The sequence below is a fragment of the Equus przewalskii genome, chromosome 13 (assembly GCF_037783145.1).
Source record: "Equus przewalskii isolate Varuska chromosome 13, EquPr2, whole genome shotgun sequence".
Lineage (NCBI taxonomy): Eukaryota > Metazoa > Chordata > Mammalia > Perissodactyla > Equidae > Equus > Equus przewalskii.
Genome location: NC_091843.1, coordinates 28,436,743 through 28,458,308, shown reverse-complemented (window position 1 = coordinate 28,458,308; position 21,566 = coordinate 28,436,743). Strand labels below are relative to the sequence as shown.

At 38.3% G+C, this 21,566-nt stretch overlaps 1 protein-coding gene and 1 long non-coding RNA gene across 2 annotated transcripts; both read left to right on the top strand.

Annotated features, from left to right (window-relative positions):
• The first annotated feature begins 9,803 nt into the window (after positions 1 to 9,803).
• SPINK9 (serine peptidase inhibitor Kazal type 9) lies at positions 9,804 to 14,592 on the top strand. The gene is made up of 4 exons (XM_008523327.2): positions 9,804 to 9,954; positions 10,699 to 10,730; positions 13,193 to 13,320; positions 14,418 to 14,592. The coding sequence occupies exons 1-4, from the start codon at positions 9,900 to 9,902 to the stop codon at positions 14,461 to 14,463; spliced, it is 261 nt and encodes an 86-aa protein (XP_008521549.1). The 5' UTR covers positions 9,804 to 9,899; the 3' UTR covers positions 14,464 to 14,592.
• Positions 14,593 to 15,371: 779 nt separating this feature from the next.
• On the top strand, positions 15,372 to 20,965 carry LOC139075389 (uncharacterized). Its single transcript, XR_011525764.1, has 2 exons — positions 15,372 to 15,810; positions 19,584 to 20,965. It is a non-coding gene; the product is annotated as an uncharacterized lncRNA (long non-coding RNA).
• The last annotated feature ends 601 nt before the right edge of the window (positions 20,966 to 21,566 follow it).

Genomic DNA, 21,566 nt, shown 5'->3' with positions numbered 1-21,566 from the left:
TTAATACTACAAAGTGAAAAGGAGAGTGTGTAGTTTGAACATAGAAGATTATACATATTTGAATATGGCCTCACTGAACTCAATATCATGAGTACAATTTCATTGAAAAATGAGATATTTACATAATCTCAAGGAATATCATCACAAAATATTTATTAATTTTGAAAGGAAAAAGAGTAACTTTATAATGGAGAAAGCTTGCAGACACTAACTTACTTAAGTGATCAAAGTTAGCATCATTGGTGATGGGGAAAATCAGCATCATGTATACTATCTGAAAGGATGCAAAGTGAGGAACATAGGGTAGCTTCTGGATTTTCCTGCCGAAAATCACAACCTGAATATAATCATTAAGGAACGTCAGACAAACTCAAATTAAAAAACATTTTATAAAAGAACTAGTCTGTAATTTTCAAAAACCAAGGAAGGGCCTTTTAAGTGTTCTACATTGAAAGAGAATGAAGGACATGACAATGCGTGATCCTGAATGGACCTTTCACTATCACTATTATCATTGCTATTGAGAAATAGTTCACATATCGTTTAAAATTCTTGTTCTTAAAGTGTATAATTCATTGGTTTCTAATCTACTCACAAAATTGTGCAACTATCACCACTATCTAATCCCAGAACATTCCATCACCCCAAAAAGAAACTCCATACCCATTAGTAGTCACTCCCATCCCCCCATCCTCCCAGCCCCAGGCAACCACTAATTTAATTCTTGTCTGTAGATTTGCCATTCTTGACATTATATATAAATATAATCACACAATATGCAATCTTTTATGTCTGACTTCTTTCACTTATCATAACATTTTAAAAGTTAATCCATGGTATAGTATGTATCAGTGCTTCATTCTTTTTATAGCTGAATAATATTCCATTCTATGGCTATACTGCATTCAATCATTCATCAATTGATGGATAGTTGGATTGTTTCCAATTGCGGGGTATTACAAATGAAGCTGCCATGAACATCCATGTTCAAGTTTTTGTGTGAACATATGTTTTCAATTCTCTAGGATAAATGCCTAGGAATGTAATTTCTAGGTTATGTGGTAACTACATTTTACTTTTTGAGGAGCTACCAAACTGTTTTTCAAAGAAGCTGCACCATTACGTATTCCCACCAGCAATATATGAGGGTTTTAATTTCTCCGCATCCTTGCCAACATCTTGTCTGTTTTTTTAAATTTTAGCCATCCTAATTGATGTAAAACAGTATCTCATTTTCATTTTGATTTGCATGTCCCTAATAAATAATGATGATGAGCATATTGGCCATTTGTATATCTTCTTTGGAAAAATGTCTATCCAAGTCCTTTGCTCAGTTTTTAACTGGATTATTTGTCTGGTTATTGCTGAGCTGTAAATGCTCTTTATATATTCTGGAAACTAGCCTTTATCAGATAAATGATTTGCAAATATTTCCTCCCTTTTTGTGAGCTGTCCTTTTTTTTTTTTTTTTTTTTTGAGGAAGATCAGCCCTGAGCTAACTACTGCCAACCCTCCTCTTTTTGCTGAGGAAGACCAGCCCTGAGCTAACATCCGTGCCCATCTTCCTCTACTTTATATGTGGGACACCTACCACAGCATGGCTTTTGCCAAGCGGTGCCATGTCCACACCCGGGATCTGACCCGGTGAACCCCAGGCCGCCGAGAAGTGGAACGTGCGAACTTAACTGCTGCACCACCAGGCTGGCCCCCTGTAGGCTGTCCTTTAAGTGTAAAAGTTTTTAATTTTGGTGATGTCCCATTTATCTATTTTCTCTATTGTTTCTTATACTTTTAGCGTCATATCTAAGAAACCATTGCCCATTCAAAGGTCACAAAGATTTACATAAAGATTTATATTTTCTTCTAAGAGTTCTATAGTTTTAGCTTCTACATTTAAGGTTTTGATCCAATTTGAGTTAATTTCTGTTATGGTTTGTTACACAAAATGAGGTAGGGGGTCCAAACTCACCGTTTTGTATGTCTACATCCAGTTGTCCCAGCACCAATTTTTGAAAAGACCATTCTTTCTGTAATGAATTTTTCTGGCACCCTTGTCAAAAATCAATCGACCATAAATATAAGAGTTTGTTTTTGAATTCCAAATTCTACTACATACTGTCTTGATTACTATAATTTTGTAGTAAATTTTAAAATTGGGAAATGTCACTCGTCCAACTTTCTTCTTTTTCAAGATTGGTTTGGTTATTCCGGGTAACTTTTATTTCCATACGAATTTTAGGATCAACTTATCCATTTTTTTCCTTCCTAATTCTTTTTAATTTTGAGATTGGTCCTGAGGTAACATCTGTTGCCGATCTTTTTTATTTTTTCTTCTTCTTCTCCCCAAAGCCCCCCAGTACATAGTTGCATATTATAGTTGTAGGCCCTTCTAGTTCTGCTATGTGAGACGCTGTCTCAGCATGCCTTGATGAGCCATGCTAAGTCTGTGCCCAGGATCTGAACCGGCAAAACCCTGGGCTGCTGAAGTACAACTTAACCACTCGGCCACAGGGTCAACCCCAGCTGATCCACTTTTTCCAAAAAGAGCAGGTGAGGCTTGGAGAGGGAGTACTGCCATCTTAACAATATTAGGTCTTGTTGGATTGGATTATTTTAGTGTAAAGGCATTATTGGCACAGATGGCAAAATTTGAATGGAATCTTGAGGTGAAGAGTACATGAAAAGCCCTTTTTTCTACTATTACAGGAATTATTTCAAAATAAAAAGTTAAATTTTAAAATGTGTTCTTCCTAATTGTTATGCAAAGCAGGAACTAGTAATCCGATAAACCTGTTCCTACAAGAAAGCAAAGCCAAGACACAGAAGTGACTTCATAAGTAAATACCAAGAGAACATGGAAAAAGATATGCTACATGGCCTGAGTTCTTAAGTAAATTCTCAAATAAACCATAAGACTCCTCCCACCTCACTCACCCCCGTTATACACTGAAAATATTTCAGAATTCCTTAAGAAAAGAAACCTCAGTTTCATATTGACATTTTAAGGTTACTTTCAGCACAACTCAGGACTGTCTAAAAGGTCTTGCTTATGCAGGAGGAAAAGACTAGCACTGTATTGAAAGACATTTCTGAGGAGCTCCTGTGACTTTGCATCAAGGATTTCCTGGTTCCCAGATGTTGCAACATTTCTTTCCAGAAGTGAATACTTAACTCTTGTGCATACGCGAACAAGTCCCAAACTCTGGGGCCAGCCTGCGTCAGAAGCAGAAGAGGTGTAAGCTACTACAGCCCCACCCAGCCCAGTCCTCTGACGCCCCGCAAGAGTCACCTTCACGTTAGTCCTCCTCTGATCTTGTGTCTAAAATCTTGAGATTCAGTTCTCTTCTTGGTCTTTACTTCAGACAACTGCCTTAGTCCCTGACCTTGAGCATCCCCTGTTATGGCCCTGGAACTCTGTGTTAACTTGCTCCTTCTAGATCATCCTCTCTTTCTTCTCTTCTCCTCTTTGCATTCATACTTTTATAACCAGAGCCAAGTGTCTGAGGCTCTGATCCAGGCAACTCCCTCAAGGAGTACTTGGCTCACTGAACCCCTGTTTCTCCTTCTGGAGTCCAGCGAGGGTACCTATTACTTCATGATGGGTCTTAGATGACTGCTGTTTATCTGGTCTGGTATCTTTAGATAGCCATGCCCTTAAAAGAGCTGGTCCTGCCAGCTAACTTACACCTCTCAGGGGAGGCAGGATTGTATAAGAGTTCACGGCTAGGGTTTTTGAGACAAACTAGTCTGCATTACAAGACAAACTAAGTCATTTAATCAGAAACCTTGGGAAAATTACGTAACTTCTCTGATCCACATTTCCCCTATGTAAAATGGAAATAGTAATACCTACAGGTTCTTCTAGAACCTGTACTAGATGAGCTTCCATGACAGATGAGGGGAAACATTTCGAAGACTATAATTGGAAAGGGTGATGAATGAGTAGTAGTAAATAATAGGGGATCAATTTCACCTGGCTTTGGGGAAGATTTCTCAAGAACAAGTTATCAATATTAAACAGGCATTCCCTGTCTTCTCTGATGTACAAAGTTCTGTTGGAGTCTTTCCTCAAAAAATGCCATGACTATTCTAAAGTTGTACTAAATTAAATAGTTGGACTTAGTATAGAGGGAAAACTGAGACTGACAAAAAGGCTGCTAAATACCTCACATTACGTGGATATTTCCACTTTCCATCTGAGATAATCTCTGGAAAGGCAGGCAAGAAGTCAAGGTCACTTTCTCTCAAAGTCAGAGAATGATAGAAACTGAAGGTCAGAGATAAGATGTTGGAGATCGTCTATACCAGTGGTTTCCCTCACTTGAGTAACTTGCAAAATAGTCAAATTATTTTTAAAAAATTTAAAGAGGGATCTTAAGCTTCCTAAAGAAAAGTAGTTGCTGACATCAAGCATTTCTCTAACTTTGCCTCATAAAGACTTTATCACAGCCTAATGCTGGAATTTGAGAGCTTTTCATCTAGTCCAAGGATCCTAAATTATCATGTGGGGCCCTGGGAACTCCAGGAGTGTGACTCAGGGGCCATCATGGGAAGACGGGGGCTAGGACACCAAGCTCCCATATTCCCGCCTCAAATAACAGAGCATCTCTGATATTTGTGTGATGTATTATGCTTCTATATAACATTTTTCAGTTCTACTACTCCCTCTTGTGACTTGGGCAACTTATCTATTCTCTCTGTGCTTCATTTCCTTCAATTGTAAAGTCTTGGTAGCAATAGTACTCGTCTCGCATAATTGTTTTAAAATTGAAATAAGTTAATATGCATACAACAATTCCAACAGTACCTCACACGTAATTAGAGCTCAGTAAATATTATTATTGTTATTGCTATTGTTACTAAATAAAGTATTTTGCTATTAAGAAAGGAAAGTTTAAAAATAGGGATATGGACAAGTTACTTAACTTCATCTGTAAAATGGAGATAAAAGACAGCACCACTCTCACAGGCTTGTTGAAAGACTGAATGAGATAATACACATTTCTTGAACAGGTGGTTGGGCTTTAAAAGGTTCTTAGTAAGTGTTGTCTATTTTTGGTTTTTATCCTAATTCTTATTTTCATGTGGTGCGACTGTCAATCACAATGCCCCGCCCACCTCTCTCTGGTGCTGAGTTGTTCACCTGGCATTGCCCAGAGGTTCTGTCTGTGATGACCTTTCTAAGGCTCCCAGGCTGCCCTGGTGTTTGTCTGAACTTTGCCCTGGTCATTCAGATTTTCTTATTGTTTGCAAACCAACAATCCTAACATGATTTCTCATTTGTGCTTGGGGTTGGCCCTATATGCCTAAGACATCCTTTAGGTTCTGTACTCACACTGAAAATTCAGGAAACTGAATTTGTCTTTATTTATGGTTTTGAAGTAAAAGAATTAAAGAAATGAGAAAAAAATGAAATGTATGTGATACATTAAATATCTAAGGCTCTCTTTGACATCAAAAATATTGCAATGCTGGTTGCTGGGTTATGTTGGCTATATCTTCATGATGTCAAAGTAACCAGTGGATCAGTGTATTCCTTTAAAAGTAGCAATATTGTGATTTTTTTTCACAAAAGTGGTTCAACTGGTCATTACTTACACAGAGCTTTTTAAATGTTTTATTAAAACTAATGAAAACTAGGCATAGAAATGACAGTGTAAGGTTTGGAGTTAGAAGATCTTAAGTTCTAGTCAGTTCTCTCTCTCTACTTACATCTTTCTTTCTTTTGTTCAGTCAGCTACTACTGTGTAATGCTCCTATTTGCCAGACCCTATGCCAGGCGCTAAAGATACTAAACTAAATAAGGCTAAATTAAATTCAGTACTACGCATACACACACACACGCACACACATACAAATACAGGGAATGGAATGGAGTTCAGCTAAATTAAAGTTCAAAATCTAGAGGGAGAGATAAACATCAATTAGAAAATAATTATACACTCTGATAAATGCCACGGAATAAGTCTAGACTAGGTACTATATTGGAGTAATCTTCCTGTAGAAGAATCCAGAAGATTACTCCTCATCCTATTACTTCTCTGTTCAAAATCCTTCATTTGTTACTTATTGCTTACTGGACAAAATCCAGACTCCCAAGCATGGTGTTACCTGCCCAGCCTCCTTTCCCTCCATTATCTGTGAAGGACACTGCCTCTAACTCCCCCAGCCCTCTATGCTTATGGTACATACAGTTTCCTCCTCTGGGAATGGCCCTCGTCCTTCTGGCTTCAGCTCAAGTTTCTCTCTCCTGTGAAGCCTTCTCTAAATTTGGTTTGCAGAGAAATGGCTTACGAGTCAAGAGTAAATTTATAAACTAGTTCTGTCACATGTAAGGTGTATAACTTTGGGTGGGTATCTAAACCCGTAGGCTTGGCTCATAGGGCTGCTGTGATGATTAAATGAAATAATACGAAGTACCTTACACATGACGAATATACACTCAATAAATACTAGTGCCTTTGCTAACTGCCCACCATTCTCTTATCTACAGTTCCAAGGCATTTTGTATATACCACTATTTATCACATTATCCTGAATAATTTGTGGGTGTGTTCCCCCATCCCCTGTTACACTGTCAGCTTTTTGAGAGCAGAAATTATACATCTTTGTATACCTAGTGATTAGTATAACGCTTGATTCATGGTGAGTATTTCATAAACATTACTAAATTGCTATGGTGCCGTAGAGGAAGGTAGGTCTAATTCTGCCTGGGATGTTGAGGAAGCTTCCTTGTGAATTGTAATTCATTTGAGCAAGCGTGGGTTAGGTGGGGTACAGGTAATTCCAGGTAAAGGGAAAAGCAAGTACAAAGGCACAGATTTTGAAAAACTGCATAAGAATTAGTTACTGAGCACAATTTCTCCATTTGATAAAATACATATTGAACGCTTACCATATTTATATCTGAAACCACACTCTTAATCCCAGCTTCCTGACTTGCTCCTCCAACAGCATCCCCCATCTCAGGAAGGGCACCACCATTCAGCAGCTGCTCTAGCCAAAAGTTTCAGAGGACTCTATGCTTCTTCTCTTTCTCTAATAAATCCACATCTAATCCATTAGCAGACCCTTTTGGCTCCACAGTAAAAATATCTTCCAAATCGAATCACTTTCACTATTTCCAAATCTCCCACCCTAGTTCAAGCCCCTGTGATCTTGCACCTGGACTACTGCAAAAACCTCCAGATTAGAGCTTTTGAAGTCTTGTGTAAATCTGTGGCAAAAGTCATAGAAGCAATAAAGTGAATTTGATATTTTGGGATGTATAATTAGCAAAGACTTGGTAATTAATTGGAAACGTTTAATGAGAGAAATAAAGGTATTAAATGGCATATACTTACACATAGTGTGGCCAGATTTCTAAGTTTCTGGCCTGGATAACCAGGTGGGTAATAAGACAAATTCTTTATGTTGAGGGTATCTTCTATATTAAAAGCTTAATTTGTTTATAATATTGGAATTTAGTTATGAGAGCTTACTTGTGAGTATCTGTTGAAAAAAAATACAGATGATACTATTCTCACATTCAGTAAAGGAATCACTTCTGTAGGGTTCCAGACAGGTAGTCACCTGGCCTCCAGTGGGACACTTAAAAGGTACAATTTTCATTACCTCTAGTCATTATCAAACGTCTCTGCTCATCACAAAGTTCCTTTTTCTATCATGCCAAGATCTGTTATTTCCAGTAAGCCCACTAAGATATATCATTTGCTTATTTTAAGAGAGTTCCTGAGAGCTTTCTGAATGTTTTTTTCTCCAGATCACTGTCACCATCATCATCTTCAATATTATGGTCACTGTCATCAAGTACTAACTTTTGTTGAGAGCTTACTATGTGCCGGACCCTGAATAGGTGCTTTACATATACGATCTCATTTAAAACTCACAACAAGTGCATGATGATGGTGCTATTATTAACTTTATTCTGTAAGCTTGTTAAAGAAACTTGACACTTGTTAAAATGGTAAGGAAGACTTTATTCAAGGCTTAGTCTCAAGTACCCATATTGCAACAGAGGAAAGAGATTGGGCTCAACTCCAAAGACAACAAGTGGGGATTTACAGCCAAGGAGCAGACTAAGCAAGTCAGTAGATGGAAATTTGCTAACAGGAAATATCAAGGGTAGGAGGATTCTCACTAAACTGGCCTAAAGGCAAACTGAGGACTTATACATTAGAGGTGGGGGATGAAGAACTTGTCCAGATATCAAGGGTGATCGATTGTCAGTGGTAGGGGAATGACTTAGCAGGATTCTATGCTAAACCAGGGCTGGACGGGCCAATGACGTGAGGTAGGGGGGAGGCAAGGGACAAGGCTAAGAGCTAGTGGAGAAAAGGACTCAGACGAGCCTAACCAAAGTTTGGTCAAGGAGTCTTTGTCACGCTACAAGGAGGACAAAGGCAAAGTTTCTCATTAATCATGGTATACACAAGTTGTAATATAGTCTCTAAGACAGAGTAAATGCTCACAAATATTTACTGAATGACCAAATGAAGGTAAAGAAACTAAAGTTTATAAGCAGTTAAATAATTTGCACAAGGTCATGTAGGGAATGGTGGAGCTGACAAGGAATTTATGTCTATAAGACTTAGAGTTTCAGGCCTCAGTAATATTATGATGCCTACCCCAAACCATCCCAGCACAAGTTTCCACCTGTCTTTATCCTTTTGAAGGGAAACAAATGTGAATTTTAGTCTCTCACCTTTGGAACTACATCATTAGTGGTATAGACAGTGTCTTGCAATTCTATCTACCAAAACTGCAAGACCTGCTTGCAAGGTCTTCTCATAGAGTCACTCTATTTGAAAATGAGCACATTCCAAAATAAGTGTTGTAGACTTTATTAAAGATTTCAAATGAAGCATGGTTTCGTGAAAGCACAAATAAACTTATTTATACCATAGCCAAATGATTGGCGGCTTGTCTACTGAAAGTTAGTGTATTAGTGGAAGATGTCACTTGCCATGTATATAACTATGGCCCAGGGCAAAGTTAGCATCTCATTCTTGAACCACCACCCTGCATTTGGGAACTAGAAAATCACAGCCAAAGCTTCAGGGACAGTCCAGCCACTGCAGCCACTAGATTCATTCTTAGTTAAGATGTTCACATAGCACTTTATTCTTAGCTTGAGGAGACCCTTCTCCCACGGGCCCTTGATAAAGAAGCTTCCACCAGAGATCTGGCAGGTAAATGTTGTGGGAGTGCCCACCAGCTCCACCCATTTTAGCATCTCCCCAAATTTGCAATTCTTGGGAAAATTATCTCCCTGCTAAAGAACACGAATCATTGCTTGTTTCTGCTGAATCAAGACTCGGGTGTTGATACCTTTTCTCTGTGCTCAGTCTTGTGTCTTAACTGGCACCATTTCCCATATGGTGCTGGCTAAGAGAAAAGGAAAGAGGGGAACCTGGGAAAATGAGAAAACGTATAAAGCTGCCATGCTGATGACTGTTCCTGGGAAACGCGGTACAACAAAGAATATGTAGTGAACCCAATGAAATTACTTAACCTGTTGGACATCACATCCTCATCTGTAGAGCAAAGAAAATGGTAATAACTATCTGAGAGATTTGTTATGAAGAGCAAATTGTATAACACGCGTGAAAGCAATCAAACTTTTAAGTATGGAAAGGGAGGGAAATAAGGCCAGCTTTATTGGTTCTTATTATTAAAAGGTCATGTGTAAGCATGTGTCTTTCACAATAAAAGAATTTGCATACCTAGCAGATGTTTCTGACTTCTTCCCAGGATTCTGTTTCCGGAAATAGCTATTTCACAATTCAGGCAGGAATTCTGGACAATATATAAAGCAGGACCCAAGGAGGCTGGGTAGGCAGACACAAGAAAGTCACTTCTTCTGCCTCCATCTAACTGCCCTTAGCCACTTCAGCAACATGAGAGGAACAGCCTTTGTCCTGCTCTTGGCTTTGGCACTTACAACCATCTTCAGTGAGTATCTCCCTCATAACACTGCCCTACGACAATAGCTCATGTCATCTTCTGCCCACAGAATAGTGGGACACACTCATCACATAGATAACAAGGGAAGCTTTTTGAAATTTTTTTTGTCTCCACCAATAAATCACTAAATCATATCATCTCAGGGGCTGAGTGGACCTAAATGGTCAGCTGAAGCCAAGTTCTTATCCATGTAAACACTTTGTGTAACTTCTTTGCAAAATGTTTATCCAGGCTCCGCTTTGACTTGATATCACCATTTATAGGGACCTCATTTCTTCATAAAACAGTCCAATCCATTGTTTAGCAGCATGAACTATTATTCTTCTTCCATTATTGAGTTGAAATCCACCTCCCTAGAATTTTCAACCACTGATGCAACCTCTACCATTTATGCCTGCTGCATAATGGCAGACACTTCCTAAATATAAAACTCACTTGTTTTTTTTCAATATTTCCTAAGCTCTGATTATGAGGTAAGAAAGAATAAGACAAACTCCTCATTATTATAGCAGATTTTCCATCCTTTTGGCTATACGCTAATCCTGCTCCAAAAAAGAAAAAAAACTCTGTATCAAAGTTCAAACTTTGCTATGCTGATGCACAGCTCTGAAGAGAGTCATATTTTTACGATGGGCTGAGAGCTGAAACACAAATCAAAGATTTATTTTTCTAATAAGATTAGGTTCTTCCAGAGTTTAATTTAATTTTCTCTTATCTTTCTTTTTCTTACAGATGCAGAATGTGCCAAACCCAGAGGTCAACAGGTCAGTACATCCATCTTGATATGAATGTCGTACTTTTATGTAATTTTAAAGCCAGTATCAGTAAGGAAATATTTAATACTATATATTCATTAAATTTCTACTTCTTAGAAGAGCTACTTTTTAAATATCAAAACAGGTTTTATTTCAAACGCTATAGACAGACCTTTCTAAAATGGAGGTGGAAGAACAAAGTGGTTAGCCACCCAGCATCCCTTGAGAGCAATAAATTCCTGGGCTTCAATTCCAGGTCCTTGATCGTGTGGCCTGGGCAACAGTACTCATCTCATGAGGTTATTGTGAGACTTAAAGCCATAATGTTTGAAAAGAGTTCAGCACAGTACCTGGCACACTGGAAAGCTCAAAAAGAACAAATCATGATTCTCACAATTTTTAAGTGGGTCACACACATCTTTGTTCTCTATCTTAGAAAATGAAGATTTGACTTTAACCTTTCCTTCATAACTCACATTAAGTAATGACTATTGTTGAGAATATCTAGGTGTGATAGTAAAAATTTTAAACCAGCAGTCAGCCAATTTGGGTTCTAGTCCAAGCTCTACTGCTTTTTAGTTGTGTGACCCTGGGCCAAGGCAGAGGTGACTCTTGGAGTCTTTTGTTTTACCCATTAAGGAAAATAATAGAATTAAGAATATAAATTTTGAAGTCAGAGAGGCCTGAATTCAAGCCATCCTTCATGATTGAGTAGCTGTGTGAGAATGACAAGGGTTAATGAATATTAATCCTTGCTAGTTTCCTGGTCACACTGTAAGTATTACATTATTCCTGGCACTGGGGTTTGAGCAGGCAAGGAGAGGAAGTAAACCATATGGGGCACTGCAATGTCCATTCTGCTCCATAGTCTCCAAGGTCCTTCTGATGTTACACCATGCTTACTAATCTTTGCATTGCCAGAACTCAGTTCAGCCCTAAAACTTAGAAGATGCGTGGAGTATAGTAACTGAAGGAGTGAATAAATTAATTAGTGAAACATCTGAATGGGAAGATGAATTCAACTCTAAGTTTGAGCACATTTCAGGCTACCCAAGTGGAGATATTCAACAAATAGTAAAATATCATGTCTGGAACTCTGGGACAGAAAGAGCTGGAAATGTATAGCCCTCTGCATAGAGCCAAAGTTTGTGTAAGCCTAGGAGTAAAGCCAAAGGATAAAAATAATAGCTATTATTTATTGGGTATTTTCCATGTCATATAGTGCTAAGCATTTTGCAGATAGCTTCTCAGTTACATATTTTTCACTTTAACCTTACAATGTAGTCATTATCACCTTCATTTTGCAAATAAAGAAACTAAGGCTTAGAGAGGTAAAATAATTGTCTCAGGGTCATACAGTCAGGATTTGAATTCCAGTGTGTTTGACTTTACTGTCTACACTCTTCAATTTGCTCCTAGATGAAAACCCAGAAAATTCTTTCTTAGTAATGTCTACTTGCTCCCACAAACAGCTCATCACCTTGCTTGTTTTGCTCCAGGAATTTACAACAGCGGTTCTCAACTATAATGTTAACATGCATTTGTCAGTCTACACATCGGTGAAGTGTATAACAAGTAATTTGTTACTGATAATTAAAGGTAAAAGTTGCCAATGATGTATTACTTCTTAAAACTATAGCAGTTATCCCTGTAATACATCTCACACTTACATTCAGATAGAACTTTTTAAATCAAGGAGAGAAATAGCAAGACATGTAGAAAACTAATGACACTTCTGTGTGCTCCCATGGGAATGGTTGCACTTGTGAATATATCATGTGTGTTGACAATGGATGCATCAACCAGTAGTGGGAAAGAGTCTATTTTTAAATAAATTATGATTGGGTTACCAGGTACCATAAGGAAGTTTATCACTCATGATTTTATTTGTTGTTGGTGTCACTGAGTTGATTCTAACTCCTAGCAACCCTGTGTACAACCAAGTGGAATCTTACCCAGACTTTTTGCATCATCATCTCATCTTCCAGTGTTGTATCACACAGTGCTCTGCTGCTATTCATAGGGTTTTCATAGCAGTTTTTTCAGAAGTGGGTGGCTAGGTCCTTCTTCCTAACCTGTCTTAGTCTGGAAGCTCTACGGAAACCTGTTCACCGTGGCGACCCAGCTGGTATTTGAAATACTGGTGGGATAGTTATCAACATCACAGCAACATGCAGCTGCCACAGTGTGACAACCAACAGATGGGGGGGTTGGTTCCCTGACTGGGAAATGAACCCCAGGCCATGGCGGTGAGAGACCGAATCTTAACCAATAGACCACCAGGGCTGGCTCATGATTTTATATCTGACATAACAAAAGATCTTTATAATTGATAGATCTCAAAAGGGTTTGAGACAACTGGAATAAGAAATATATGCATTGAAAGCCCTCTGAAGTACCTTGGAAAATCCTAAATCCTGAGAATAAAGATTTGATAGAAGGAATTGAAGGTTTTTAATCTGTATCTTCAGGTTGATTGCAGTAAGTATAAAAAGTTACCACCAGGAGAAGAGAGAATGTGTTATGAAATATACGCACCAATTTGTGGATCTGATGGAAAAACTTATGGAAATGATTGCTTCTTTTGTTCTGAAGTTGTGTAAGTGTTGAAATATTTTTCTTTTCTATGTTTAAGATATAACAATTATGTGTTAAGACAAATGTACCTCAATTAGAAGAGGTAGTTTAGGGCATAAGCAGTGTGAGGACAGTCTCACGTTGATTCTAATGAGCAGAATTCTCACAATTGATAAGATTTGGGAGTCCCTGGTGTCATTGTAACCCCACACATTATGGCAGTAATAGTGAATCAGACAATCCTAGAATCTCTAATTTGGAAGGAAAGTTAACAGTCATCGAGTGTAACTTCCACCTACTAATCTATTGTCTTAAGGTTCCACCTAGTAATCTAATCTTAAACTTCTTCCACAAAAAAAGTCACCAAGTCACTTCACAGTCTATGCTTGATTATTTCTAGGGACAAGGAACATCCCTCTTCATAGGCATGCCCATTCACATCTGTGAGAATGAGCTATGTTCACTGTTCAGCTTCAACAAGTAGGCTGGATATCTTAGAGCTCCCTAACGATTGGTATAAAAGGGGACAATATCTGAAAAACCTAAAGAACTTGTTCTCCTTCAGAATATTATTTCTCAACAAAATAGATGTTGGAGCTATAACAAAAATTGAAGTTAGAAAATCAAATAGCCAAAAGTAGTTTAAAGGTTACAAAGTAATCATCAGCAAGTTTAATTAGCATCAGTTCAAAAAATATTAAATGATGAATGAAGTACTAGAATGTATAGAAACATATAGTTCCTTTTAAGTATTTTCAAAACATACATGATGAAAACAAGCATCTAATACATATGGTATATTGTCCCAGTTCTTTTTTTAATAAGAGAAAAATTACAATCTTTTCTGAAAAGAGGCTTCTAAATGCGTGTCTCCTTTAAATTAAAAAAATCCATTAAAATATGTTTTCAGAGATATAAACTGTGATGTATTTTGAGCATCACCCTTATGTAATCAGCACCAGTTGCTAAAATATTCCTAAATTACAGTCACTCCTTATAACAATGTCAATCAGTAGAGAAACTTGGATCCATTTTTGGGGATTCGTTGGTGAAGTTTGAATGCTAATGAAATGCCTATGGCCTCAGCAATTCTCATTTGTTGCTATTTTCTTTCTGCAGGAAAACTGACCACAAACTTAAATTTGTACACTTTGGAAGGTGTTGAATTTATCTTATGACTCCAATTCACAAGAGATACATTTCTTCTCCCCTATAATCTATGCCACATTGCCTAATCTTGTCACCATGATGTCTTGACTTCTTCGTAGAATAAAGCAGACCTAAGTGAAACAAACATTTGTCTGACTATTTTTGTTTAGAAAGTGAATCTTCTAGATTTGTCTCACTTTGAGCTGATGTCTGATAGAACATCTTAAGGCCACATCCTGGGAGAAAAGGGGCCAGTTAAGACCAGTAGTGGGAACCAGAAGTCAAACACCCTGAAATACAGGCCTGCTTCTTTCTCAGGTTAGGAAAACACCCCTTTGCAATACTTAGTTCTGAAAAGCTAACAGATAAAGAGAGTGTTCACTTAATGCTTTATAAATTAACTAAATTAAAATGAATTAAATTTGACTTCTATCAGCAAGTAAGCAGGGAAACTATGGTGTCTTATCCCAGATAACCCTGAAGTCAGATGTCAACTCCTGATCCAGCTCAGGCGTTAGAATGAATAGCATTCTGTACCAACCCAAACTCTGAACTGTTTCTTCAAATTCCCATAAAAAGAGTCCACAGACACACAAATAATAGAGAGCAATGAATGCTTTTCTAGAGATTGTGGGGGAGTGACCTGGACGGCAGTTACCTTGCACACCCACAGTCTAAAACTTCTCATTACATTCCTGTCCACTACAGTCATCTCTGGCAACACCACCTTGCAAATCTTTGTCATTTGTAACATGAAAAGAAAATTTCCATAAAATTTAAAGATGCACAAATAAAATAAAAACATTAAATCATTGCTAAACCCTGTTGCTAGACTTGAAGCCTACTCAAATTATAAGAAATCTCACTGTTTCATTTTCAACTAGCTCCTCCTCATATTTAAGCAAAGGAGGCACTACCACATCCAATAAACCGGTCCTTCTGGAACAGGTAACTCATGTCTCTCTCCGAGAACAAAGTCAAGCTGAAGCATTGACTCTGGAATTTTAATTAAGAATAAGAGTACGGATCAAGGAGATGCAAGCAGATCTATAAATGCACGACTTAACAAAACACCCACATGGACACATCCTGAAAACTTTTCAGAATTTCCTAAGAAAAGGAACTCTGAGTCAATGTAAAATTAAGCTTTTTAAGAGAGCCAGCTGAAACATTGGAAAATAACTACTAGAGTTCTGAATGATGCTTCTGGACAGTTCGGGAAACTATCCGATCATTCCCAGTTGCCAGACTCCTAGTTGCTTATTTCCTGGTACATGAGACATTTAACACTCAAAAACAGGCTCCCAGGTTGAAACAACTAAGGACGTTCCCAGCCAAGACCCGCGTGAGTCATCATCAGACAGTAAGTGAGCCTCCTGGGTTTCATTCTCCGTGTGCCCAGTTCCTGGATCTCATTAAGTCTGCACAAGACCCCAATTCCAACCACCCCTGCTTTCCCAGCCTTAGGTCTCAACCTCTGTAACCAGCTTAGCAGCCCGACGCTCTGGTTCTTGACGCTTCTAGGTTGTGCTCCCTGCTTCTTTCCTCCTCTCCACTTTACTTTTTCTAGAAATGGAGCCCAGTGGCAGTCATCCAAAAATATGGGCCGACTTCTGTTGTGGCAGTCATCTCCCTGGTCACCTAGAGCTCTGTTTTGGCAGCCTGTCTAGGCTTCAGGTATTTCTTGTTTATCTACGAGGCCCACAGATTGCCTGAACCACCATCTGTTTGCTGCCACACCCCTTACATATTGACAGTGTCCTCCCTGTCAGACTGAAATTATTTGTGAAGCCTGTAGGATAGAATGGTTAAGATGGGGATCATTTGCAATATATACAAATATGGAATCATTATGTTGTACATATGAAACTAATATAATGTTATACGTCAATTATATCTCAATTTATTTTAATGCAGAAAAATGAAAAAAGAATAATAATGAGGAGCTTTGGAGACAGAGAGCCCTGAGGTCAAACCTAGATTTGCCACCTCTTAATAACCTTGAGTTAGTGGTTTAACCTTTCTGAGTTTCAGTTCCTGCATTTCGAAATGGGGCAACAGCAATTCCTTACAGACTGGCATGAACCAGTGTGCATACAGTACATAATATTGAGCCTGGCACATAGTTAGCACACAATGAATGAATGATTTAAAAAATAGTAACAACAAACATCTGTAGTTGTCTTAAATTTGTCCTCTAAGCACAAGGGGTGGTTCTATTTTAGGTTTTAGGCCCTCACAGCCCTCTCTCTAACCACCCCCATCATCACTGCCTGAGCCCTGCCTTAGCCCGTCCTGAGAGACAGCACTGTGAAACTCCTGTCAGATCAGATCATCGCTATTACAGCCACAGAAGTTAGCAAAGAAGCTGAGTGCAATGAAAGGAAAATATACAAGCTCCCGTCAGGGACTTTGGAAAGACTTTTTTAAAGTTATCTTCATTTTTGATTAAAAAAAGAAAAGAAAAAATATGTCTTCCCGTTTTGAGCTCCCTGAGAGCTGGGGATTGGTTCCTGTTCATCTTTGCGTCTAAACGGATATTTCCTTATTTGTTTCTCCACTGCTTGACATATAGTATGCAGTGCCTGACATATATATGTATTCTTTAAACTATCAGGAAAAAAGATCATCAAAACAAACTTAGGTTGGATGTACTGAAAGCCGTGTATTCAACATCCTAATGGCATTGAGTCCCAAACTAAATTCTGCATTGCCTCGAAATAACAAAAGGGACAAGTATTATTTAGCAAAGGGCAGAGAATAGGAGAAGCAACTCAATTCCTCCACAGATGGAGAAGTGTTTCTAGGGTCTGTGGTTGCATAGGCGTCTTTGCTCGAACAGAGGGAGATGGGTAGAATTAGGTGGGAGCTGGCAGCCAGAGTAGCAGTAATGAATGGGAGTTAGGAAAGGGGCATAAAAGAGGCTTCAAAGATACAGCTTGTGCTGTTTCTTAAATATGCATAGATATCTGTGCATTTGGGTGATGGTTGTTGCTCTTTAAACATTCTATGTATGTATGCACCTTCTTCTTGGCCCCGTGAGTGCGAAGGCGCTCACTCCTTCCTGAGGCCGTTATTCATGAGGAACTCTTACTATCAAAATTTCTTATTTTTATTAAGCTTAGCTTTACCCCATATTATTTACTCCCCCCATTTGCCCTAACTATAGCCCTGGGAGCCACAAAGAAAAAGTCTAATTAAGAACCCTTTTGGTATTTTCAAGGTAGTTCTTGTGTGACTCCTGAGTTTACTAATAATAGTTGAAGAAAACCTTGGAGCAGGTCCTATGCTAAATGTTTTACATCATGATCTCATTTAATTCACAAAACAATCCTAATGATAAATTTATATATATATAAGTGAAGGTGTTTATAATATTTACCATGGTAAACTTAGCACCTAATTTAATCCTGGAACATGATAGGATCTCAAAAAAAAAAAAGAGTAATAAGTTAATGAATGACTCTACTTTTTCCTCGCTTAAGCAAAATAAGGTTTAATAAAGACAGATATGCTGTCCAACATGAATAGGAAGTGGTGAGTTATGATTGACAAGAGCTCTGTTTCCCTCTAGCTCTCAAGCTCTTAAACACTGCTGCACTGCATTCCCGAGGCAACATCATAAACCCTATCCCAACAGCAGCTCATCTGAACAGATGCTGGCTGCCTTTATTCATTTACAGGGAGATAATGCAAGTTCTCTGTCACACAGCCTTCCCAGGCCATACCCAATGTCCACTGGTGTTATAGAGAAGGCCTTCTAGCTCATGAATTCAAGAAGCAACAGGAGCTGCCAGTGGTCTTGTCATAGAGCCATTGAATGCCTCTCTGAAATTGTCATTTTACAGAGTCAAGAGTCCTTGTAGTATTTAGCAGACAGCATGAGTGAAGAATGTTTTGTTGAAATCTTGATTCAAGATAAGTAAGTTACTTCCTAAGACTTAGCATAGAGAGAAGTGCAAATGCTTCCCTTTCTTTGGACAACGGCATTGCAGTTGATGATATCACTAGCTAAGTATGTCCCTTTACACTGAACACGATGGAAGTCTCTAGCTTCTGATACGTCAAACTGTACTTGGCTTTTGAGGGTTAGCCCTGTTTGGAGACCAAGCATTCATGGCCAAAGCATCAGGAACAGCCCAGCTTCAGCATCAGTGGTTTCTTAAGATATCCACGTAGACCCTCATTCCTGTGCTTAAGGATGCCAGTGATCTTCCCTTTAGGAAATTTGAATAAGCAGCTTCCAGAGACTAGGTGTATTTCCAACAGATATTCAGCTAGCTCTCTCACTAGCTTCACTTGCACCACAAAATTTGGGACTTTTGAGAAAGCCATTCTCTGTAGAGCATGGATCACTGCTTAAGCCTTGTCAATCAAGGTTGGTGAATGGATTCCTCTGCTTCACATGTACTCTACAACCAGATCTGGCAGGCTTCCAGTTGATGAGGACTCTGAGTAAAGGGCCAAGACAGCTGGTACTGACAGCCGTGCTGATCATTGCATCAGCCTCACATGGAAACAGCACTATTGCAGAAAGTGGGTACTGAATCCAGGAACCTGTCTTTAAGACTTATTTCAGACATTTATTAGTCCTGATATCTTATGCAAGTTATTAACTTCTCTAAGACCAATTTCCTCCTCTATAAACTGGAGATGGTGGTAGTACCCAACTCAGACTGACGTGAATCGAATAACATAATATATGTGAAAGCACTAAGAATTGTTTATGCACCATCCAAATGTAAAATAGCATTAATTTGGGTCATATTGTGTAGTCATCTTTCACAAGGAAATCTTTCCCATGATTCATTGAACCTTTTAAACCTGTTCTTAGGTCCTGTTCTGGGAAGCAGCCACTTCTTAATAGAGATGACACATCTGGCTAGGATATAATGCAAGCCTCAAATGGGCTAGGCTCATAATAGCAGTTCACTTCTCTTGACTCCACCTTACTGCCCTTGGCCACTTTCAGCATCATGGGAGCAAGAGCCTCTCTTGGTCCTAGAACATTCATTCATCTTTAGAATTTCAACTGAGAACCTGTGTCCAGGAAATTCCGAGATTCCTTCATCTCAGAGATAAGCAAGTCTGTTTTGTTTTGGTTTTGTTTTAATACATTTTTCTCTCTCCATCAAGGATTCACTGAATCACATAATCTCAGAGTTGGAGTGGATCATAAAGCTCAACTAATTCAAAAGCTCAACTAATTCAACTTCCTAACTCTGAAAGAAAGCTTCCTATGAGATCTCTGAGAAGTGATCATCATCTAGCATACGCTTTGATGCAAAAACTCTCTTTTCAAAAAAACCAGTCCATCCATATATCTTCTTGGAGAAATCTCTGCTCAGATCGTTTGCCCATTTTTTAATTGGGTTGTTGGTTTTCTTGTTGTTGAGATGTATGAGCTCTTTGTATATTTTGGATATTAATCCCTTATATGATATATGGTTTGCAAATATCTTCTTCCAATTGTTAGGTTGTCTTTTCATTTTGTTGATGGTTTCCTTTGCTGTGCAGAAGCTTTTTAGTTTGATGTACTCCCATGTGTTCACTTTTTCTTTTATTTCCCTTGCCCGGTCAGACATGGTACTTGAACATATGCTGCTAAGACTGATGTCAAAGAGCTTACTGCCTATGTTTTCTTCTAGAAGTTTCATGGTTTCAGGTCTTACATTCAAGTCTTTAATCCATTTTGAGTTAATTTTTGTGCATGGCGTAAGATGTTCAACATCATTAGCTATCAGGGAAATGCACATCAAAACTGCAGTGAGATATCACCTCACTCTGGTCAGAATGGCTATAATTAACAAGACAGGAAACAACTGTTGGAGAGGATGTGGAGAGAAGCGAATCCTCGTACACTGCTGGTGGGAGTGCAAACTGGTGCAGCCACTATGGAAAGCAGTATGGAGTATCCTCAGAAAATTAAGAATAGATCTATCATATGATCCAGCTATTCCACTGCTGGGTATTTATCCAAAGAACTTAAAAACACAAATGCGTAAAGATACATGCACCCCCTATGTGCATCGCAGCATTATTCACAATAGCTAAGACTTGGAAGCAACCTAGGTGCCCATGAAGGGATGAATGGATAAAGAAGATGTGGTATTTATACATAATGGAATACTACTCAGCCATAAGAAATGATGAAATCTGGCCATTTGTGACAACATGGTTGGACCTTGAGGGTATTATGCTGAGTGAAATAAGTCAGAGGGAGAAACTCAAATACCATATGATCTCACTCATAAGTAGAAGATAAAAACAATGACAAACAAACACATAGCATCAGAGATTGGATTGGTGTTTACCATAGGGGAAGGAGGGAGAGGAGAGTTCAAAAGTGGAGATTAGGCACATGTGTGTGGTGATGGACTGTAATTAGTTTTTGGGTGGTGAACATGATGTAATCTACACAGAATTTGAAATATATTATGATATACATCTGAATGCTATATAATGTTATAATCCAATGTTACTGCAATAAAAAATAAATAAATGATTTTTAAAAACCATTCCATTCTTGACCTGAGTCAATAGAATATACTTACTTTATAGAGAAGAAATCAATATTGCCTCAACTTATTGTATATGACTGACACAAGATTTTAAGAATTTAAAAATATATCTTTTATTTGTGCATTCCATATTTATTGAGCGCTGAATATGGCCTGGCATCATTTACCAAACAATGCCTCATTATGGTGATCAACTTCCCAGTCCAAGGTCCTTTTTCCTGTACTTCATTCTTACTCCAAAAGAGCAATCACAGTATCCTCACCTTTGCTGAGTGAAGCAAACCTGCTTATTATTCTGATTCAAAGCCTTGAAGAGAATCTCATGTCAGCTGGTATAGACTAAGAACTGAAGCAAAAATCAGATTTTTTCCCAAAAACAATTGGTTTTGATCAGAGATGTGGTCATATCACAACACACGGAAATTACTACTTTTATATGACTTCAAAGTTGGGATAAATTTTTCTATCTCAGAATCAAAAGCTCTTTCATACATCTTTTGATATGTAAAAGAGGTGATTTAGAATCATTTATCCAGAATCATCAGAGACGTTTATGCGTATTTACCCTTTAAGCATTGAAGCTGGTTTTATTGAGAGA